General features: G+C 46.0%; 1 protein-coding gene across 7 annotated transcripts; it reads right to left on the reverse strand.

Moving 5' to 3' along the window:
• Positions 1-615: 615 nt before the first annotated feature.
• On the reverse strand, positions 616-19721 carry LOC144107516 (uncharacterized). 7 transcript variants are annotated; one of them, XM_077640553.1, is made up of 7 exons: positions 19500-19709; positions 16628-18231; positions 16359-16474; positions 14638-14795; positions 12069-12112; positions 4589-4672; positions 1366-1649 (listed from the first exon to the last, which is right to left on the reverse strand). In XM_077640553.1, exons 2-7 carry the CDS (start codon positions 18221-18223, stop codon positions 1512-1514), a joined length of 2136 nt encoding a protein of 711 aa, XP_077496679.1. In that variant the 5' UTR covers positions 18224-18231; positions 19500-19709; the 3' UTR covers positions 1366-1511. The 7 variants fall into 7 exon arrangements, with proteins under 7 accessions (XP_077496676.1, XP_077496681.1, XP_077496677.1 ...); XM_077640550.1 differs by having other exon boundaries at positions 616-1649; positions 16359-18231; positions 19500-19721; XM_077640555.1 differs by lacking the exon at positions 4589-4672 and having other exon boundaries at positions 616-1649.
• Between the last annotated feature and the right edge of the window lie 919 nt (positions 19722-20640).

Genomic DNA, 20640 nt, shown 5'->3' on the forward strand with positions numbered 1-20640 from the left:
ATGAGACAGATACTGCGCCATTTCCTTTCCCCAAAAACCAATTATTATTATTATTATTATACGACATCTCTTTTTGTGAGAGCAGAATTGAAGGAGCACTTACACTATGAGCATGACTATGTTATGAACAATAAAAAAGGGGGGCACATGAGCATTCATTGCCTAAAATGCAAAAGCAAAGGAAAAGAAGGAAAAGAGGGTTGTCATCCTCTTTTTCACAAGTGCAAAATCCTTTATGGGAACAAATGTCAAATTACGCGCGAAATTGTTGAGGCATTGGAGATAGCGCAAGCTGGGGATGACTGTGCAAGTGCTCTGTCAATTCTGCTCTCACAAAAAGAGATGTCCTATCTTTTATCATTCAAGTGTGACGCTCGATGACTCATCTTTCACAACTCTGTAGTAATGCCTTGCAGGCATTATCAAGAGTATCAAAATCTGTTTCTTGCATGTAATAAAGATCAGTTGGAAGTGAGCGCTCGTGTTGTGTGTCTTATTCTCGTCCTTGTTTTTTGCGTTTTTGCACTTTTACGTTCAGCATGGTAAACCAACTCGCCCAAACTCGGCCTTTATTGATCAAGTAGTCAGCTGTGCACTGATCGTCACAAACCAATGGCGAGTTGGATGCTTTCACTTTATTTGTGAACACACAAGCCTCGGTACATGACATAATGAAGACAGCAAACCTGACGGTTCTAAAAAAAAAAATGAAATGCACACAACACAGGAAGCACACAATCTTGAGCACACTGCAATTTCATCCATATAAAAAAAATGTAAACGTTATAGCAGTTTGTACAGTCCTGAAATGAATCTAGGAATTTCATGTAGTACGTCTTAAGCCTATAACAACACCCACGGCAGCAGACTAGGCGTTGTGTGAAAGCACTGTTGGGAATTCAAGATTACATTTTTTTCTTATTCCAGTTCCTTTTGGCACAAGGTGGAGCCAACGTTGTCAAGTAGCATGTTAGACAATGGCTTGACTGGCTGCCTGCTACGACGCCATCATAAACAAAATCTTAGCACTACGGTTCAAGAAAAAAAAAATTAACACGATTATACAGGCACATGTTTCTGAGTAAATTCACTTTAACCATACCATTAGCGACTTCATTCTGTCAGCACCACAAGCTGCAGCAAATCATGTTAATTTCATTCTCATCTGCATTCAACCCAGTGCTTTCTTGGACTTGCACAGGGACAGAAAAAAATAACCACTTGCCCCTGCACTGCTAACATAACAAATAAAATTAGGAAAAAAATAAAGCACGTCGAAGCACCTTGGAACCAGATTCTCACGGTGGTCGCAACAGGTACCAAGCCAAATATTTCCCAAGGCACAACTATCTCATCTATAGCATCTTTTTCCCCCTCCTCTCAGCCCCTATTTCTTCTCCCTTTTTTTATTTTTTTAATGCGCAAATAAATCATTATAATGCCCAAGTTCACAGGGCACCCTGCAAAGCCACATTTTTTCTCGCCAAAGCTGTGCTTCTGCTGGCGCTTTGCTACAGGACTGGACGAACAAGGCGCTCTGCTGTCTGTGTGCTTGCGTCCCGAACTGAACCCTTTGCCACTCGTTCATTTTGCTGCAGGGCATGAAGTTCTTGTGCCATTATCTTTGCCAGGCGACGAAGGACACCATCCTGCAAGCAATTTATCAATTTATTATGCACTTATTGGTTTACTGATACCATGAGTCTCTTTGGCCTGTGAAAAATAAGAAAAAAAATTTGGATACATACAATGTGCCATATATGTAAATTTACAAAATGAATTCTAGCTGTATACATTTTAGTACAAAACAGAGGCAAACAGTTTGTTGAAACGCCTCAACCACAGTTCACAAGTGCAACTAGAATTTGAGATTCAGTTTACTGCCGCAAAGTTTGAAAAAAGTATTGAACACAAATATCTCTGTGGAAGTAACCAACACTGGCAGACACACATTTTCAAGCTGGGCTGTCTGTGACTGAGCCTATAACTCAGTCTTTGAACTGTTTGACACATTCAGGCCTACTAGATTCTAGACTGCACTCGCCACTTCTACAGTACACTAGTTAACATAAACTTGCGTCTCACAGTGGCTTCAAACTGTTTTCACACCTAAAAAATCTATATGTTTATCAGGTCCTGCTAAGTTCACAGCTGCACTTGCCTACACAAAATGACAGGTGTTAAAATTTCACTAATATGGCTTTGAAACAAACTGCAATGAGACAAGGGACACAAGATACACCAGGAAACATTTAAAAAGTGTTCATACCAGCTAATTCCCTTTTGTAGCTTCACCACACTGAGCATTACCTGCCCCATTAATAAAAAGCAGCCTTATTGCAGTAAACACCAGTTGTTTCTTGTCCAAGAAAATGATGCTATTGTTATAAGCACCTTCCTTGGTTTCCACATAATTTGGTACAGAATCCCGGATGCACAACACTGTAATGTACGGCGAAAGAGTGAAGCCATCAAGCATAAAGACACAATGAGAATTTGGGAGCATGACCAAAATGATGCCCTGAGCCACCATGACCAAGCCTACAGACACTACAATAAGGCTACCATCAATCGGCTTGATGGTGCTGAGGGAGGTAAGGGCCAGCGACTGCAACCAAAAAATTTTGCCTGGCCACACCAAAAGTTTGCTGAATGCTTCAGACGTAGGCAAGAAGGCCGATTCCTGACATCGCACCCATATTAGGCCCCCTCACTTACCGTGTTTACTTCAATGCAACAAATGGCGCATCACATCAACTTACTAGCACGTCGCATTCATGTAAATGGGGTAATGTGCTAGGAAAGTGCGTCATGCATCAATGCTCCAAATGGAGGTGTATCAGAGACCAGTAAGTCAACTTTCACAATGCATGTGAACGCAATTGGATCGCATTAGGAATTATGGGAAGGAACTTTGCTGCAGGTCTGGTTGCATTTAAAAGCATGTTCCACAGACTAGGGAACACCACAGCAGTCAACAATCCAGGCAGGAAACAAAGAAAAAAAAGCGGAAATAGGATGCACTGGAAGCGCTGTTTTGCCTTCAGTATGTGTTCCGCCACAAATGTGCCAGAGATAACGCACCACAAGTAAACGCTGGTGCATTGCATAACCCGTGATGCGCTAGGAAATGAGGCACCCTACTGCCGCATTCATGTAATCCTGGCTACTGGTAAGCAAGTATGTGAAGTTACTGCTGCTGCATTTCGTTCATTCCACTGCGGCAGCAGTGGTGGTGATCTGAGCATCTGCCTCATACGCAGGAGGTGCAGGGTTCAATCCTCAGTGCCGCCAGGTATCCAGCAGCTTTCTGCCGAGTTCAAGCTTTCCTTTGGCTTGGTGCCCAGTTTCTCTGGGATCAAGTGCTTAGGAAAATAGGCCTTTTGGCCACACTTCATGCAGGCCAGACACCCGTTCTGCATGGCACTCTTTGGCCACACTGCCCCCGTGCCATTAAAATAAACTGCATTAACGACAGTTGCCGGGCCAGTTGGTACATGATCTCACCGAAAAACAGCGCGCTTACACGGGACACGAGAAAGGAGACACGCACACACTCGTGTGCCTTTCTCGTGTCCCGTGTAAGCGCGCTGTTTTTCGGTGAGATTAAAATAAAATCATCATTTTGTTAATTTATTTATTTTACTTTTGAAATTACGCCGGAGTGGCATCCCTTCTGGGAACAATACAAGCAAGCCACTCAAGACAGCAACACCCGGTTAAATAGAAACTATGAGACTTAAAGACAATGTCCCAATGAGACCTAAAGATAATGCAGTAGATGATTCTCGGAAAAGCTGCACCTGTGGTGGCTGTTGACCAGGTGACTGCAATGACGTACCTTTATCATGCTTCAGGCATGCAGATGCTGCAATTCAGGAACAATAAGACTCAACTGTTAGGCTTAACGATAAAAGAAAGCTGGCCTTGCAGCACAGCTAGGCTGCTCTCACTGCTTAGCATTAGGAACAGGCAGCAACAAAGCGAAGATCAACTTACCACTACTACAAATGCTGCTGAGTGAACATGTGGTAGAAGACCACAAGCGTTTCTGACACTTCCTCAAATAACTAAGTAGGAAGTGGAAATGTTAATCAATGAACAAGAACTGTCCCAGGAAAAAAAATCCATTTCAAGAACAAAAAAATACAGCGGTGCTGCTGAACCTGAAAAAAAAAAAAATACTTTACTTTTTTTTTCAGGTTCAGCCAGCACCATTGTAGTTTTTTGTTCTTGAAATGGATTTTTTTTCAGCAAGCAATTTGAAGCAGGAGCTCTGCACACACACTGCCAATTCATTCCTCTGAGAAAAAAAAAAGAAATTGGGGGGTTCTGTGTGCCACTCGTCAATGCTTCAACTGTTCTGTTAAGGGGCACAGATTGAAATTCCTAGATTCATTTCAGGACTGTACAAACACAAGAGTCGGCTGCAAAAAATTCAGTACAGCACACCTGACTCGAACATGTGACCAGCATGAAACCTGTCTAAAAGCAAAGCAAAACACCTACACTCCTCTATACAGGCAAACAGAACTACAAAGAGTCGACTGTTCTGCTATGAACGGCTCAAGACTGGGCAGAGGGTCACCTGTGAAGAACTGTGGCCAATCTCCTGTTTGGTGGGAGTAGCTGGCGCAGCTATGTGACCAAAGAAATGCCACACAAACCTCGTCTGCAAGGGAAGAGGACGTAGCTATGTATCCCTCTGGAGAGCCAGGAGGCATCGTCACACAGAAAAGAGTGTATGAAAGTCTTCAAAGGTTTTCTGTTAACAATCAAATTCACTAAAAGGTGCTATGAAGTAGCCCTGCATTGAAAACAGCTGAGCCTGCACCTCCCTGATGACATAGCCACTGCACAAAAACATTTCACCAAGGAGGAAACTCTTGGAAGGTAAATAAATTCTGACTAAGCAGAGAACAGAGAACAGGGTTTGTTTGCTCGTACAATATGCCCACAAATAAGCTCACGATTAAGCAGACACTTGTGTCATAGTCCCTTGCTGGCTCCTATTTCACACCTAGCTGAGGAAAGCCCTAGAAATCTTCTAGGCACATTTCATCTGCAGTACAAAGACACCTGTTCAAGCAAGTTACTCGCCCAAGACCAAATTCGTGTTTCCTTCTGCACTGGTTTCTGTGTTTGTTGGTTTGCAGCATTACGTTTCTGCGCTGTCTTTGCATGCATGACACTTGTGGAAAACCTGTTCCCCCTTCCGTTTCGACGTGGCCGACCATCTCCATCGTCGGGTGTCAGGACCGCACTGGTTGGGCTAGGGGGGAAGTGTCCCTCATGGGGGAAGCAAAAACAGCGACGGGAGCGCCATCTCGTAAGTTACGCGGAATTCTGTGGACCCGGAGAGGGTCTCTTCGGGATCTGGCCAGCGTCGTGAGCAGTTGCAGCTGCACGCTCTCGTCATCTTCCGCGGCAGGCGCACGGAGATTCATCGTGCCTTGCCGCTGGACTTCTGGTTCCAGGCAGCGAAGCGAGCGTAGCAATCGCGCGCTCTCGTCCCCTTCCCCAGCGAATGCTCGGGGATGGCTTCGCCCCAGGAATGCGGCGCGCACAGGAAAACCCGGCCGCCATTGTCGGCGCATACAAATGTTTGCCGCCAATACTTCCGAAGTCGCGTCCCTGCCCCAGCCGGTAAGTCGGAAGTCCTTCTTACGTAGCCTTCTATTTCCGAGGAATGCCTCGTTGATGTTTTGTAGCTAGCTGGCCCGCTCTGTGTATTAATTGCAAGTGTAATAAATAGCATATGAGTGTTAACGCTGTGTCGTCCCTTCCCTTTCTCCCCCGATATTTCCACAATGGCTGCCCAACGTGTGGCAAGCTCTTGGGACGAGGGACGACAGTCAGTTCAGTTCGTGGAATGCCCGCCCGGATTCTGAACAGAGTTAGGCCTGACCCGAATTCGGAGTTGCTAGCAAGGCTAAGATGCTTTCTTGACAGCGAGATGAGCGGAATAGCAGCATGAGGGAATTGCCGTACATGCTACGCTTTTGATGAGCTCTTAATCGATACACCCTTGGAAGGTGAACTTACGAGGTCCGCACATGGAGAGCGAGACCGAGCCGTCCTCGGAGAACAGCAAGCCAGAAGCGAGTGAATGCAGAAGCCTGAAGTGTGGCCCGATTTTCCTTGTACATAGTTGTAAATATTCTCTGTTCTGTCTCTCTGGCTCTGGGAGCCGGGTGCCGTAATCAGCTGATTTGCATTGCAGTCATGATTGCAGGAAAAGCACCGGGGCGCTCTGACACTGCGGGAAGCAGTGGGTGTCCTTTCACTCTGAAGTTGCTAGTATAGCAGCGAGCGAGTAGGGTCACCTTGGCAGGAACGTATCTCCGCGTGTTGTTGTGTTCTAGCTATTGTCCTCGGCCCTTTGTTGGCTCCAGCAAGTGTCAGAGCAAGTAGGCATAAGGCTCTTCGGGAGCTGCCTGTCGCTTTTGGGAGGACATAGTCGTGCCGTGGCACAAGCAAACGCAAACGGGTTTGCTTGTTTTATATGACCCTCGCTAGAACCGAGAAGTCTCGCTCAGCTATAGAAAGCTTACTTTGTTCAAATGAATTTCGTATTTTTTTATGGCTACAAAGTGAATTGAAAATTTCGCGGAACCATATACGCGCTAATGCAGTTCAAGTGAGCTAAACACCCCCATGCCAGAAAACGAACCACGAATGTGCTTCGACCGAAGAGAGCCAGCTACGTTACGTTCAAATGAACCGAGCGTTTGGGCGGTGCTGGATAGAATTGTTTGGCACTCGCATTGCTCCGCATTTTACCAAATGGTCAGTTTGCGCGGTCTCCATTAACTTTGATTCAAACATTTAGAGATCATAGGAGCGATATGCATAGTTCGAGAGAAGCTGCCCCGGCCTGCTGTCAATTGTATGGGTCCCTGCCTGCTGCATTGCGGTCGTGAGTCATCGAGCTGCGGAGTCTCCAGCGAGCAGTTTGCAGCGGCTACGAGAGCGGGCGGCCAGCCCCCCCTACCTTCCAACAAAGGCGCGTCAACGCAAACAACACCCTCCTGGTACGCTGATATTGGATGCCTGCCGCAGGACAAGGATGGGTGGCCGGTGACCTTGCTGCTCATCGGATAACCCCGGAACCCCGCCTGCACGAGCTGTCTTGCAGTCATCACCACAACGCTTGTGGCCCCTTCGTCGATGGTGTCATTGGACGAGTTCAACCGTAGGCCGACATTTAAGGAAGGAGGGATGTGGAAAACCTGTTCCCCCCCTCCGTTTTGATGCGGCCCAAGGAGGGAAGTCTCCCTCATGGGGGAAGCGGAAACAGCGATGGGAGCGACACTTCGTAGGTTACGCAGAATTCTGCGGAACCGGAGAAGGTCTCGTCGGGATCCGGCCAGCGTCGTGAGTGGTTGCAGCCGCACGCTCTCGTCATCTTCCGCGGCAAGCGCACTGAGATCCGGCTTGCCTTACTGCTGGACTTCTGGTCCCAGGCAGCGAAGCAAGCGTAGCAAACGTGCGCTCTCGTCACCTTCCCCAGCAAATGCTCGGAGATGGCTTTACCCCAAGAATGCGGCGCGCACGGGAAAACCCGGCCGCCATTGTCGACGCATACAAATGTTCGCCGCCGATACTTCCTGCCCCAGCCGGTAAGTCGGAAGTCCTTCTTACGTAGGCTTCTATTCCCGAGGAATGCCTCGTTGATGTTTTGTAGCTAGTTGGCCCGCTCTGTGTATTAATTGCAAGTGTAATAAATAGCATATGAGGTTAACGCTTTGTTGTCCCTTCCCTTTGATCCCTCGAGCACAAACCCCTCCGCGGTTAGCGAGCGGAAACGCTGCATCCGCGGTGTGGGAGTGCAGGGGCGGAAGGCCTGTGACCTGCATATTTCCACATACTGTACCTTCACTTGGAGAAACAAAAGCTTATTTTAGTCGGCTGCATTCAATTAACAAAGTTGCATTTCAGTGGTTCGTGACACTGAGGGCACCTCTTTGAAAAAGTACAAGGCACTAAGCCTCTTCCTTTTCCACTGCCGGTGTTTAGGATGCACGCCCAAACTGTCGACGTCCACCGCTCCTCATACATGCAATCTATAGCATACCCAATCTTTCACCTATAGAATGCAAAAATGCATGCAGCAGACGCCGCATTCTCTGACGTACGTGCATACAGCAGCGAAAGTCTCAGTGCAGTGTTTCTTCATCGCTTGCAAAACAAGTGCTCCTGCCACATGCAGTGCCCTTAGGTAATGTCATTGAGACCGAGCAACATGAGCCTAACAAATGCAATGGTTTTCGTCCCATGCAATTCGATAGCGCACTTCACGCATGTGACACCAGAAACGTTTCTAGTCCCCATCGCATACGTGCAAATACTTGGCTTTGCATTCAAGCGAAGAAAGTGCTGTTGCACATAGCCGGACATTATCATGAAAACAAATAAAAATACACACCTTGTTAGGCTTAGGAAAGGCCGAATTGCTAAAAATTTTGATAAAGGATGAATACTTATAGCTTGTTCTTCGTGACCTAAGGGTTACTGGACAGAGCAAAAGCCCGGCGCACCACAGCATGCCACCGAATGCATTGGACAATGCAAAAACCACTACAAATTTGCTCAAAAGCAAGCAAATGGCAAGGAGATGCCATGCTGTGGAACAAGACGAACACAGAGGTTCCCTAGGGTTTCCTTTGATGCGTGCAGAACAGCAGTAGGTTACAGAACAAAATATGTTTCTGAATTCATCTAACAACTCAAATGCACGGGCAACCAGGCCCAGGGCTTAATACACGCCTCATTACGCAGTCCTTAGACCCAGTACATTTCCATCAGAATCAGAGTTGTGCTTGATGCACTGTCTCAAAGAGCAGGATGTGTTTCTTTAATTCAGGTACTAGAGGCTGGGCCAAACCAGGACCTGATTTGTAAAAAATAATATTAAACTGCCACACAGGGACTACCACAGCAAAACATAAGAAATTCCTTCAAATCTTGGGGTGCCTTGAGGACCATGATGCTCAGAGAGTTATCTGGTGCAACTATATACCGACCTTCAGCAGATGTCTGCAGAACAATGATGGTACCCTTTTGGAATGACAAGCAGCCTGTTCCTTCTCACTGCTATGCTATATCACCATGAACTGTTTATCCCGAGACCGTGAAAACGGCCACAGAGAGCCTCAATGTGGAGAATTTGATCACTATAGTAGAACACAACTTAAAAAAAAAAAAAACAGCAGTTCGTAAAACTAAGCCATGGTTCGTGGTGTCCTGTACTACTCTGCTGGCTAATCACAACAACAAATGAAATCAGCTTATTATTGCTTGGCTATATGCAACAAGCCAGGCATCACAATTCTGGAGCTTATAATTTTCTTTCTTGTGATTAGCTTCATAAGTAACAAGGAAACTTTTAACAACTACCACTTTTTTGTTGTGGAGGAATTCTGTGCGGCAGTCCTGAATTTGGGCGGAGCTTCACAGCAGACTTATGTTGTATAAAACTATAGAACAAACTCCAAACAAGATGCAAAAGGCTTTATCGTAAAGCATGAGTCATGAGACTGGCACGGCAGTTCAATTCTGGTCTTGATATGTATCTGTCTTTTTTTTCCTTAAGCCAAGAGGTGTAAAAAACACGACACTGTGCAAGTAACAGTTGTTGCAGTGGAAAACATGTAGCAAGTGTTTGGCGACGTTCTGACAAGCGTTCATCCTAAGCCAGGTTGCACGTCTGACAAGAGGTGCATCAAGGGTCACAAGACTCAGGTCGGATAAGTACCATGACAGTTCATAATACTTTTTGAAGACTAATGTATTTTGGCATCAAGTGCAAAACAAAGCTCCATCCTTCAAACAACAGCACATACATATATCCTGCTACGACTCATCTCCCCACTCATGGTGCCAACAAACCTGACATTTTGAACGCCCGGTGAATTGAGTGACGAATGCAACGCACTCCAATGGGTACACAATGGGAGAGTTGAATGGACTGAACAAGACTCCAAGCGGCCAGACTCCTTCAAGAATCCAGAACTTTGAAGGAAGTGGCACTGCAACACATTCACAGTGTCACCATTTATCTGATGTAACACTACCAAGACGACACAGCAGTCTTTTTAATGCTGGCTACGCCGATGCTTGCATTTTGATAAATGACCTAAATGTAACTGGTTTCATCAACTATGTACAGTACCTATCACAAAGATGGTGTCATGTTGGGCTTAACGTCCCAAAGTTGCACGTGCACTATCTATAAGGGACGCCATAGCGGTAGGCTTCTCTGTAATCCCAACCTCATAGGCTCCTTTAACATGCATTAACCTTGCACAGCACACCGGCAATATTTCATTTTCATGCAGCCACCACGGCTAGTAATCTGTTGGTGACCCTGGGCTCAGCAGCCGAATGCCATAGTCATTGCACCGCCGCAGCGGATATTTACTATTAAAGGCCGATTCACACGACGGTCCGTTCGCAAGCGGCCCGCGCATCACGTGTTCATGAGCCACTAAAAACTGGCCTGCGATCCGATGACGTCAAGCGGATGCGACGGGCCAAAAGAACAGATGACGCGCTGGGTGTACCACTGTTACCAGATTATTTTAAAGTGTTTGGCAACGTTGGTCAAACTGGTTTTTCCTCACGGCCCGTGACTGCGATTGAATGGCGCAGGTGTGGCCCTTGGTCCGATTCCTCAATGGCCTGGGCCGTCTTGCTAGCCCCAGTCGATCGCTTTGTCATGGTAGCAAACGCAGTGCAGCTTGCAAAACAGCGCGCCAGCTCAACGTCACAGCGAAATGCGGCAGCCGAAATATTGGCAAGAGCGGTGGTTGCCAAAGCTAGCGGGCACATATTCGCGAGCCGCCGCTAATTCCCGTGAGGGGAGAGGCACTTGAACTACTTCCTTGGTTGTCCAGTCCGCGGGCCGACAGCACGCCTCTCGATTTGGTGACGCACAAACATGTGATATGTGGGCCGCGGGCGAATGGTCCGTCGTGTGAATCGGCCTTAAGAAGCCCACGCACTCTAGATTGGGGTTGATGGGAATTGTGATAGGACCCAGATTAGATGTATATTCAATGCAATAACCTAGACCACTACATGCCTAGTGGTACACCTGGACAGATTCTACAACTGTGCTACACTGGATTTGAGCACTCAGAGCAACGACCTCCATAGACTTTGTGTCTAAACAAGAGCTGCAAATCCAACAGCAAACAGATGCAGCCATCTGGAACCACTTCCCTGCAACAGAGGATCATGCCAACATTGTGACAGGAAGGAGGAGCACCACATCCCTCAAGTCAAATATCGTTTTTCTGTAATAAACCTGATCGGCTGACTGAACCGCCCAAGAGACAAAGACATCGTCAATGCAGCCAAAGCAGATGGAGAAAGGAAGCTAGTTCGAAATGTAGCTATAAAAGAAACGGTTGCAAGCCCTCCACAGACTTGTTTAGAAAGCCCAAAAGGCACACTTGTAGTGTGTTAGCATTATTTAAAATTGGCCTCCTCTTTGAGCAAAGCAACTGTGCTTAACATCAATGTCTGATGCAGCCAGGATGGAATGCCAAAGGTTGACTGGTCAACATAACCAGACACGTCCAATACCTCCTGCTGGCCATCATTTCACTGAACTTTAAACAGCATATGTTCCATGCCTGTGTTTTTTCCACCATATTTGTAGAGGACTAGGCAGTATGAATTCAAAACACTTGTTCCAAGTAACCCAAATCTCTGCTTAATTACAATGCCAAGCTTCATCAAAAAGCCTTAAACTGAAAGGGCTCACACATCGGCTAGTGGCAAGTGCTACAACAAGTAAAAAAAGAAGAACTGTTCAGACAGGAAACTGAGAACTGGCTTTTAATTTCCTTGTTCATCCTTCCATTGTTAAGAGAATGAAGGTGGGACGTGTATGATGCAGGCAGTCCAAATGTAAGGTATTTTGTACGATTCGTATATTGCATGCACTCGCTAGCATAACAACCCTTTTACAGCAGTAATGAGGTTCGTCAACCTACTGAGAAAGCAAGTATGCATGCAAAAGGTAATACTCGAGATCAAACGCCATGAATTGCACTTACACTTACGTCGTTGGAAAATATGCCGTTGGATCCCAGAGGATTTCCTACAGCAAAAAAGAAAAGCCAAGTGTCAAGCAATTCAGCAAAAAGCACAACTGCAAAAACCCTAGGAGACACTGACCAAATTTTTTTTGTAGCAAAGTTTTTACACATAACAAAAGAATCCCTGCCTGCCTATCGAGACTGCCAGGGCTAACAGCCCCCGGAACACATGCTACAGAGACAGGCATAAATAAAAATGCATTAAAAATTTGCACCAAATTAAACCTCTGCTCATGCTAAACATTCTGCAACAGTTGCCTGCACAAGCATGAGGGTGTGCGCTCTAAACATAGCTGCCTAGCAATGCCAGAACAAACGTTTGGCCGACACTGTCGCAGTGTGAAAAGAATTATTCTGCCCACTAACAAGCAGCTCCTACTTCGGTTGAGCTCAGCCATGGCACAAAAGCTGTGAGGTTCGTGAACCCATTTTTACATGGCCGATACATTTACTCAGATAGCGCCTTCAATAATGTAAACCTAATAATCCCGGTTACTAGTGGCAAAAGTTATGCTAAGAAAATAGAAATCTTCCTCTGCCATTTTCCCCAATTCAATGAGGAACAGGTGCCAAGCCTTCTATTTCTGCAGGGTACAGCATATATTGCTTTTACTGAATCATAGTGCAGAGTCTACCAGCATGCACAAACTACTTTTAGCAGTGTTTTTCAAGATGTGATTTTGCTCACCAAAACTGTCAGAACTAATGCAATTAGCAGTGCTGTGACATCAGAAAAAAAGGCATAGAAATCAAGTGAAACGCAAATTCAATTGTTGTGATGGGCACCCAAAGCAAAGATGAGAGTGTTGTGGTGTGGTATCTATGGGACGGCAAAATGCAGGCCAGTCGTGCCACCATTGGCTTGAGATGTCCCAGTACACTTCACCATAAAATTTAAAAGAGTATGCACACCTAATTTTGGTGGTATGTTTTCTTCTCTACAATGATGCGAGTCACACCACTATGCAGTAATCACCATGTGGTATTCACCTACGACTGCTAAATAATTTATAATCGAATTTTTTCTCCCATGCTGCTTCGGTTTCGGTTTCAACAGCCTAACGATGGCTGTGACGCCAAAGAGTGCTTTTGTGCCACGTGAGGCATGGAAAAACGTCCATAAAATTGCTGCTTCATCGTTTTAATTTACCGCAGTGATGAAGCCAGCCTTCCTCAACAGCCGGAATGACAACGAATAAGGAAGCAGCGATTATATTGCACTTTTTTCATGTATCACATGACCTGTTGGTACACGTTGACGTCACAGTCCTTATTCGGTTGTTGAAACCGAAACCGAAACAGCACGAAAAAGACATACAATTATAAATTATTTAGCGGTCGTAGGAGAATACTGGGTGGTAATCCGTGTATAATAATGCCTTATGCATCATTACAAAACAGGAAAACACACACCCAAAAATTTAGGTGTCTATACTCCTTTAAATTGAAACTGGTCAGTAGAAGAATTTCAACAAAAAAATCTGAGTGCATTCAGAAAGTCATCAACGTGCTCTACTACCAGCAATGCGATTTCTTAATATTCCAAGACAAAAAAATTAAAATCTGCATAGCATGCTTTTTAGGGAGTAAGGACATTTTTGTTTCTGCTGTTTCTTTCCAATGCTGGGCAAGACGTTAGCAAACATAGATCATAACAGGGAATTCACCTGTGTCTGGTAAAAATATTTCATCACTGAATTATCTTCTCACATGTGGTTTCAATTCAGGTTCCAGCATCTGAACAGTGGCTATGAGGCTACATGAGGCTTAACTGCAGTATTGCAATCCTGTGCCATTTTAGCTCATACCACCTTTTATGACAGCCTGCCCCAAGAGACAGAATAACATTCCAGGCATGAACAGCTATAATACTGCAGTTGTAAGCCTCATCTGAGCTCAACACTATATGTGATATCATAGCGACTCTTGGCTGAGATTACATTGAAGAAATCCAATTAGAAATTATTTACTCGATGCACGTAAATACCACAGGTCAATCGATTTTACAAATGTATGTCTTGCACGCCGTTCCAAACGAGGAAAATACACGGTGTGAAATTTGATGTCTTTATCTCTGAAGCTGGCCTGAATCAACAAACTACAGCCCTCTAATGGGCAAGGAGGCTACTTTTAGTCAAAACGGAGTACTCATCAGCTCGACAGAGTAAAAAAACTTAACAGAGGTATTGACACTGCCGCATTTTTTCGCAAGCAAACTGCAGTAACATCACGACTTTTTATTTGCTCACGGATCCCCGAGGCTAGCTACACCAGCATACAATTGCAAATAGTGATCACAGAGTTCTCTTCGATTTCCACGTCATGAGTTTAAATCGTGTGGCAGGAAAAGACAGCTGCATTTTAAAATGGAAATTTATGAGCAATAATTAAATATTTTGCTACCAAAGAAACATCAACAAAGTCAGAAAGAGGCATAAAACTGGTATTCATCAAGAAAAGAAAATTCGGGGAAGATTTCCTCGGTTCCCCTTTAAGTTTTGCAATGATAGTAAAAGTTTACACCCACCACAGACACCATTAGGCATGCCGTGGTCACCGTGAATGCTTCCCGAAGGCGATGTGGGCGATGTTTCACTCGATGTCGGTGGAATGGACAATGGACTGTGGTTGTTTCTTCGTCTCCGAGGGTTCACATCATCCGATAAGCAAAGGCCTGCCTCTTGTCTGCAAAGAAATATGTAAGAAGTAATGCCACAGTCAGCAAGAAAATCAACAATGAGAAACAGGGCAGCACTTTTCCTTCAGAACAAACGCTATTACATGAGCATGACGAACACATGCAGTAAAAAAAACCAAATGACTCCAAAACCAGCCATTTCCGGTGAAACAATGCCCTGAAATTAAACCAATCGGCGACATAGAAATTGAGGTGCCGGGTCACGGCCAGCAAACCAATGTACTCTAGTCTTAGCCAACGAACTCTCCCACATCGACAACATCGAACTCTCTCATCGACAAAAACTTTTCTCAGTACGATAGATAATTCTACTCGTACGATTATGACCCTTTGCAAGCAAACTAATCGCATACCTAAAAATCCCCAAAGAAGAGGATTACATGGGGGAGGGGTGCAACAACCTTCTTTAAGATTCTTTTGCAGTACTGTGAATAAAAAATGTGACTAGGGGACACCAGACGTCCTATCCTATGTCACAAAATAGATGAGACCATGGCCCATGCCAATAAACATAAATAATGAAAAGGTAAACAGCAAGATTCCCCTACTGCCACTGGCTGCATCAAGGTTTGCGCTGCTGCCTGCATGCTATTTGCCTATTTCCAACACATACCCCATAGCATCATACCAAGTCGGAGCATTCATCACCTCGCAGTACGTATCCAGCAACCAATCAAGTTCAATGACCTCAACTTAACCCATAATTAATCTGGCTCACATAGGGTGAGCCTCCAGCTCATTACCACCTGCACTCCTTGGTCTTGGTGAAGCAGATTTCATTTTGACAAGAAAGGAGTCTCTCCAGCGCTGCACACACGCACTATGCTCAGATACAATTCCAGAAAGCACGGGCAATTGCCCCTAATAGGAGACCGTCCAGTTAATGAAGCCGACTTACTGTCATGACATTGCAGTTCATCGCTTTACATCTGCTAGTTTTCCACCGCAGGTGGCTAGCAGGTACAAGGGATCAACCCCAACATCGTGAAAATCTCAACGGCCAGTGGGCCTCCTTTGAGAGGCACTTGCCGTTCCGTTCTTGATTTGTATTTGACCATAGTTTCTCTGAACGTAACTACACGCTTTAAGTAAACAGCTAACATTAATACAGGGACCAGAAAGGCCAGACAAACATAGTGCAGGCTGTCTAACAAGGATCCAAACAGTCACTGTATATATAGTCACAGCGGGACACCAAGCACACAACTGTCAGAAAGAAAAGCACGTGTTCTACAGGTGGGTGAGCTTTTCTGCTAAAACCGATATCGAAGGCACAATGACAGTCATCAGTTCCTGCAGCAAGCTTCTTGGCTTCTGTAACTGCCTGCATCAGTTGGTCTTCCGATTTTTAAGAATGGTGAAGCCTGTAAATTGAGATGTGCACCCACACGTTACAGTGCACAGCCAACCATCCTTCATGGCCACTTCTGATGCCATTGGCACACTCCCGATGTCTTTCATAGGTGCTACTCTGGCGAAAGACTGCAGAACCATTTTAAGGAAATCACCAAAATGCAAATAGTGGAAGCCAAGTCTGTGTTACTACTCACATTTCTCGCTGGAAGTCGTCATACGTCGGCCCTCCATGATGCACGGGCGCTTTAATCTGCAGATGCTGGCCAAACTCTTCGGGGCTCATCTGGGGAACATCATGGGGCCGCATCCCCTGCCAAACAAGATCGCAACGCACTTCCTCGCGCGATCCGTTGCTGCCCACCATGTAATCCAGGGCTACTGCATCGCCTCGACCAAGCACCTGGCATAGCTCCTTCACACATAACGAACCATCCCGGTAGAAAACTGCATTCGAAAACTCTACCTGCCTCGATCCGGATGAGCCAGGACTTGCTTGATCCTGAACCTCAATTGTACCACCATAGTCTGTGACATTCGTGACAATTCCAGTTGCTCCCCGGTAAATCACAATGGATGGCTCGACAGATTGGGGCATGTGGCCAAAGGCTTCGTCCTTGTGGAGGTCTCTAAAATGATGGTTGAAGTCCTTTGGAGATGACAACAGGTCGTGGGTCTCTACACGGAGGTGTTGCCGCAGTCCATCAACTAATGTTTGCGAAGAGGCGAGGGGCAGCCCTGAGCCTGCTCCCAGGCCATCGTCCTCCAGGTCACTGGCATTGCCAGCCGCAAGTCCATCTTGGATCAAGTCCATGATGTCCGATTCGTCGTCAGAGAGGAAAACCTCGTTGCCGCTCTCATCAGCAGAGTCCAGGACATCCTTGGTCCCCAAATCCCCAAGCCACACTGTAGTCGCCTGCCATTTGACCTTCTCGGATGGCTTTTGGCTCGGCTTGGCTTCAAAGCGCACTGGGTCATTGATAGTGAACACGTCAGGCAGACTCTTGATAGTGTCACGAGGAGGCAGCGCCACGTTGTTGAGGTGAAAGAAGGCACGGTCACGGTAGTTGGTGCCAAATTTGATGAAACCAAACTCTGGTTTGACCATCTGTATGAGCCCCTTCTCCTTGATTATTGTGCCCGGAGCTATTTCACTTCCCTCCGTCTCGCTTCCTGAATGGCACGGAGGCACATTTTGTATGTTATGTATGGTGGTCACCACCCACTTCGCCCTAGCAGTCGTGTTCTTGTTAAGGTCAGCATCGAACCGAATCTTGTCTCCAACGGCCAGAACCTCTGGCAGTGCGGGCACAGCAGTCCCAAGATACCTCTCTATCTCGGCAGCGTGAAAAAATGCGCACTCCTGTTCTTTCTCCAACTTAATAAAGCCAAACTCATCTTTCAGGGTCTCTATCGCACCAATTCTGTTCACAAGAGGCAGAAGCACAGTACTTTGGGGTGCCGGCGATGACGAATCAGACGGTGAAGCCGACGCACCTGCACCTTTGATGCGCGTCACTCGGCTAGCCCGAAACTTAGCCTCACAGTCATTTGGGCCCACCTCAGCGTCAAGAACAACGCCATCACCTAGTTGCAGACCAGACGAAAGCAGGCTAGAATGCTGTCCGTTCTCGAACGAGCGCAGACTAAAGTAGACGCTCGTGCTGATTGGATGCTGCACAGAAATGAATCCGTACGTCTTGAACATTCGGTACACTTTTCCTTTTGCCCCAGTTAGCGTAGTGGTGGTTTCATCATCGCTGTTCGCCCCCGACGATGCCCCCGCCTGTTTGTTGGCAGTCTTCGAATTTGCAACATGTACTTGATCGTGGTTACGGATGATGAAAATCTCAGGAAACTGCTCAAGCACTCTGCGGATGGAATCAACATTGCCGCCATACTTCAAGCGGATCTCAGCCGGGAGTTGAGAAAGATGGCCAGTCAGCTTCTGAATGGAGATACCCGGATGAGACTCAACCCGTTTACGAAGAAACTCCTTCAGCGTCTCACGGGATTTGCTTGTCCCGTTCACCATGGCTTGGCGAGAGGTTTGTAGCACCATTCGATAAGCTGAAAATAAAATAAATTATTGCATAAAAAAAAACAGGTCATATTGTTGGGCATTATAAGGCTCATCAATATCTCAGCTCAACTAAAATTACATGTAAAAAGAAACCATTAATATAGCACAGTTATGACGGGAGGAAACAGGCTGCTAAAGATAAGTTACCTCTCTGAAAAAGACAACCCCGTGGAGACAACTTGGTGACAGGACAGCTTTATTAATGATGGCACGTGCACAAACAAATGTTCTTACTGCAAATGTTGCAAGTACAGTAAGAGGCTCCCAACAATGCATCATAATTCTGTAGCTCCCCTCGAGTCAATTCATGCTTTTCCCAACAGCAAAAAGGTACAGATTTCAGCTTGATAATTCAATAAAAGCTGCCATCTCGATCGACCTTTTGACTGCCAAAGCATAACTTGCCGGTCAGCTCAACTACCATCCAAATTAACGAATTTCGAACTAAGCTGCAGTGGCTCTCGATACCTTTTCTTTCATCTTCAAAGAGGCTGAATTTCGCTAGTTTCGCCTGAGAAAATGCTACTATCCTTGCCAATTAACCGTTTCCGCGCTCTAATGCAGTCGAATTAACCCGCAACCCTCCACTACTGCGAGCCCACAGCGCTGCTTCTATGCTTTTACTCAAACTTAGAGACATAGAATTGCTCCGCCTTACCAGCTGATCGGCGCCTAAACGCGACGATCCAAACACACACGGCAAACGAAACCTATCCAACGATTAAACTACAAAAATAAAATCGTTTAGCGCCGATCGAACTACCAGTGCCAGCTGATATAGGAGCAGCGGCTTCTAACAACTAGAACAAAACAGCAGCTACGCAATGTACAAATAGATGACGTCAAGTCAAACTACGACTAAAAGATACCACGTGTTTCGAACACTACCTGCCCGGAAACGCCGCTCATCGCCAGTCAACACTAACGCCCGCAGGTAGCCGAACAGTTGTAATACGTACAGTTCGCTAGACGGTAAGCGATTTGAATTTCCGCGGTCCACTATACTTCGCTAAACGTAGCCCTGCTGGAATGCGCCGCCGAAAAGCAACAAGTGGCCTTTCGTTCGCCCGCTAATAAGTTGCCGCCGAAACAAAGTTCCCTTTGTCACGGACAACGCAAACAGCTGCTTGAACAACGAAACCCTGTACGCCACAGTCAGGGGCAAAGGAAAGGCATGGCACCAACGAGATACGGCGGCGCAGCCAAAGATAACGCGCTGCGCAGCGCATTCGTTCTCGGGTGGCCGAGTACTTACCCGCGCGATGGGCGTCAGCTCCTAGTCATGAAACTACCACGTGTCCTCGAGACTTTTGTTTTTATTCCTGCACACGTGGACCACGCGAATTCGACGCTCAGAGGGGCCGGCTTCTCCAACACCACAATTCGATCGCAACTTTCTACGCGGCTGCCTAGATAATCCAAAGGCCAGAGGGCCGGGCCTTGAACCCGTCGCCAGGCGGATGTGGACGCCGCCACCGCCACGCGCGTATTTCCGCCCGTGCTGATCGGTCGCTTTCGCCAGGACATTTTCGCGCGTTTTCGGTTTCGAAATTGCGCCGTCGTGCAGCTTTCTTAGCGCCGGCGCGATGTGTGACATGCTCCAGGGAGATAATGCGAGCATGCTTTTCTACTAGTTGCGATGTACTACCGTTTAATCTTAATACAGTATATGACGCGAAAAACAGTTGTCAGTCTTCGAGATTCTCCGAAGCGCAAAGTTGGACGAAGGCAACAGCACATCTGTCACAGTTTTTGGTCTCCTCGTAAAGGACGTCACGTAAGGTTGTAACGAATGGGCCACTATAAGGCGTCTCGCGTAACCCAAGGGTAGAGTTCTCGTCTTATGCTGTGGAAAAGGAATTCGGAGTAAACTGTTCAATACATCTGTAATTTTGACATTGGTGGTATTTTCCGAAAGCCTAGAGTACGTCCTTTAACTCCAATAAAAGTGCTCAAGAAACAAAAATTTGAGAGTGCTAGCAAACTTTAATTTGGCACTGATTATGTCTATAATGTCGCGCTATATAGTTGCAAACTTTAATTTGGCACTTATGTATATATAGCTGCGGTACAGCAGCTGATGAAGATTTTCGATTAATTATAACCGAATCAGGCAAGTACCCCACCTAAATGTAGTATAAAACAAAACTAACCACCAAATGCAACCTATGAGCGAAATTTTTAACAAAATCTTTTTAACGAAAACCTCTTGTTGTGTGTCAAATAATGAGCAACATGTAGCTGTGAATTTGGACCCAATTGGAACATCCTATTGAACTTTCCAAATGGCTCACTTTTTTTGGTTTGCATTGTTCAAGGCATTCCATGTGGAGTTGGAACACAGCTGTGAATTTTATAATTGGAAAGTCTAATTAGCAGCCAATTTTTTTACTAGG

This window comes from Amblyomma americanum, chromosome 10, assembly GCF_052857255.1.
Source record: "Amblyomma americanum isolate KBUSLIRL-KWMA chromosome 10, ASM5285725v1, whole genome shotgun sequence".
Taxonomy (NCBI): Eukaryota; Metazoa; Arthropoda; class Arachnida; order Ixodida; family Ixodidae; genus Amblyomma; species Amblyomma americanum.

What these genes read in the sequence shown, in the direction of transcription:
- LOC144107516 (XM_077640550.1), bottom strand. Translation starts at nt 18,223, where the DNA reads ATGGTGCTACAAACCTCTCGCCAAGCCATGGTGAACGGGACAAGCAAA. An exon ending in TATTTTCCAACGACGTAAGT is followed by an intron (nt 4,673 to 12,068) that starts GTAAGTGCAATT and finishes CTTCCCTTGCAG; the next exon opens with ACGAGGTTTGTGTGGCATTT. An exon ending in TTGGCCACAGTTCTTCACAG is followed by an intron (nt 1,650 to 4,588) that starts GTGACCCTCTGC and finishes AATTGCTTGCAG; the next exon opens with GATGGTGTCCTTCGTCGCCT.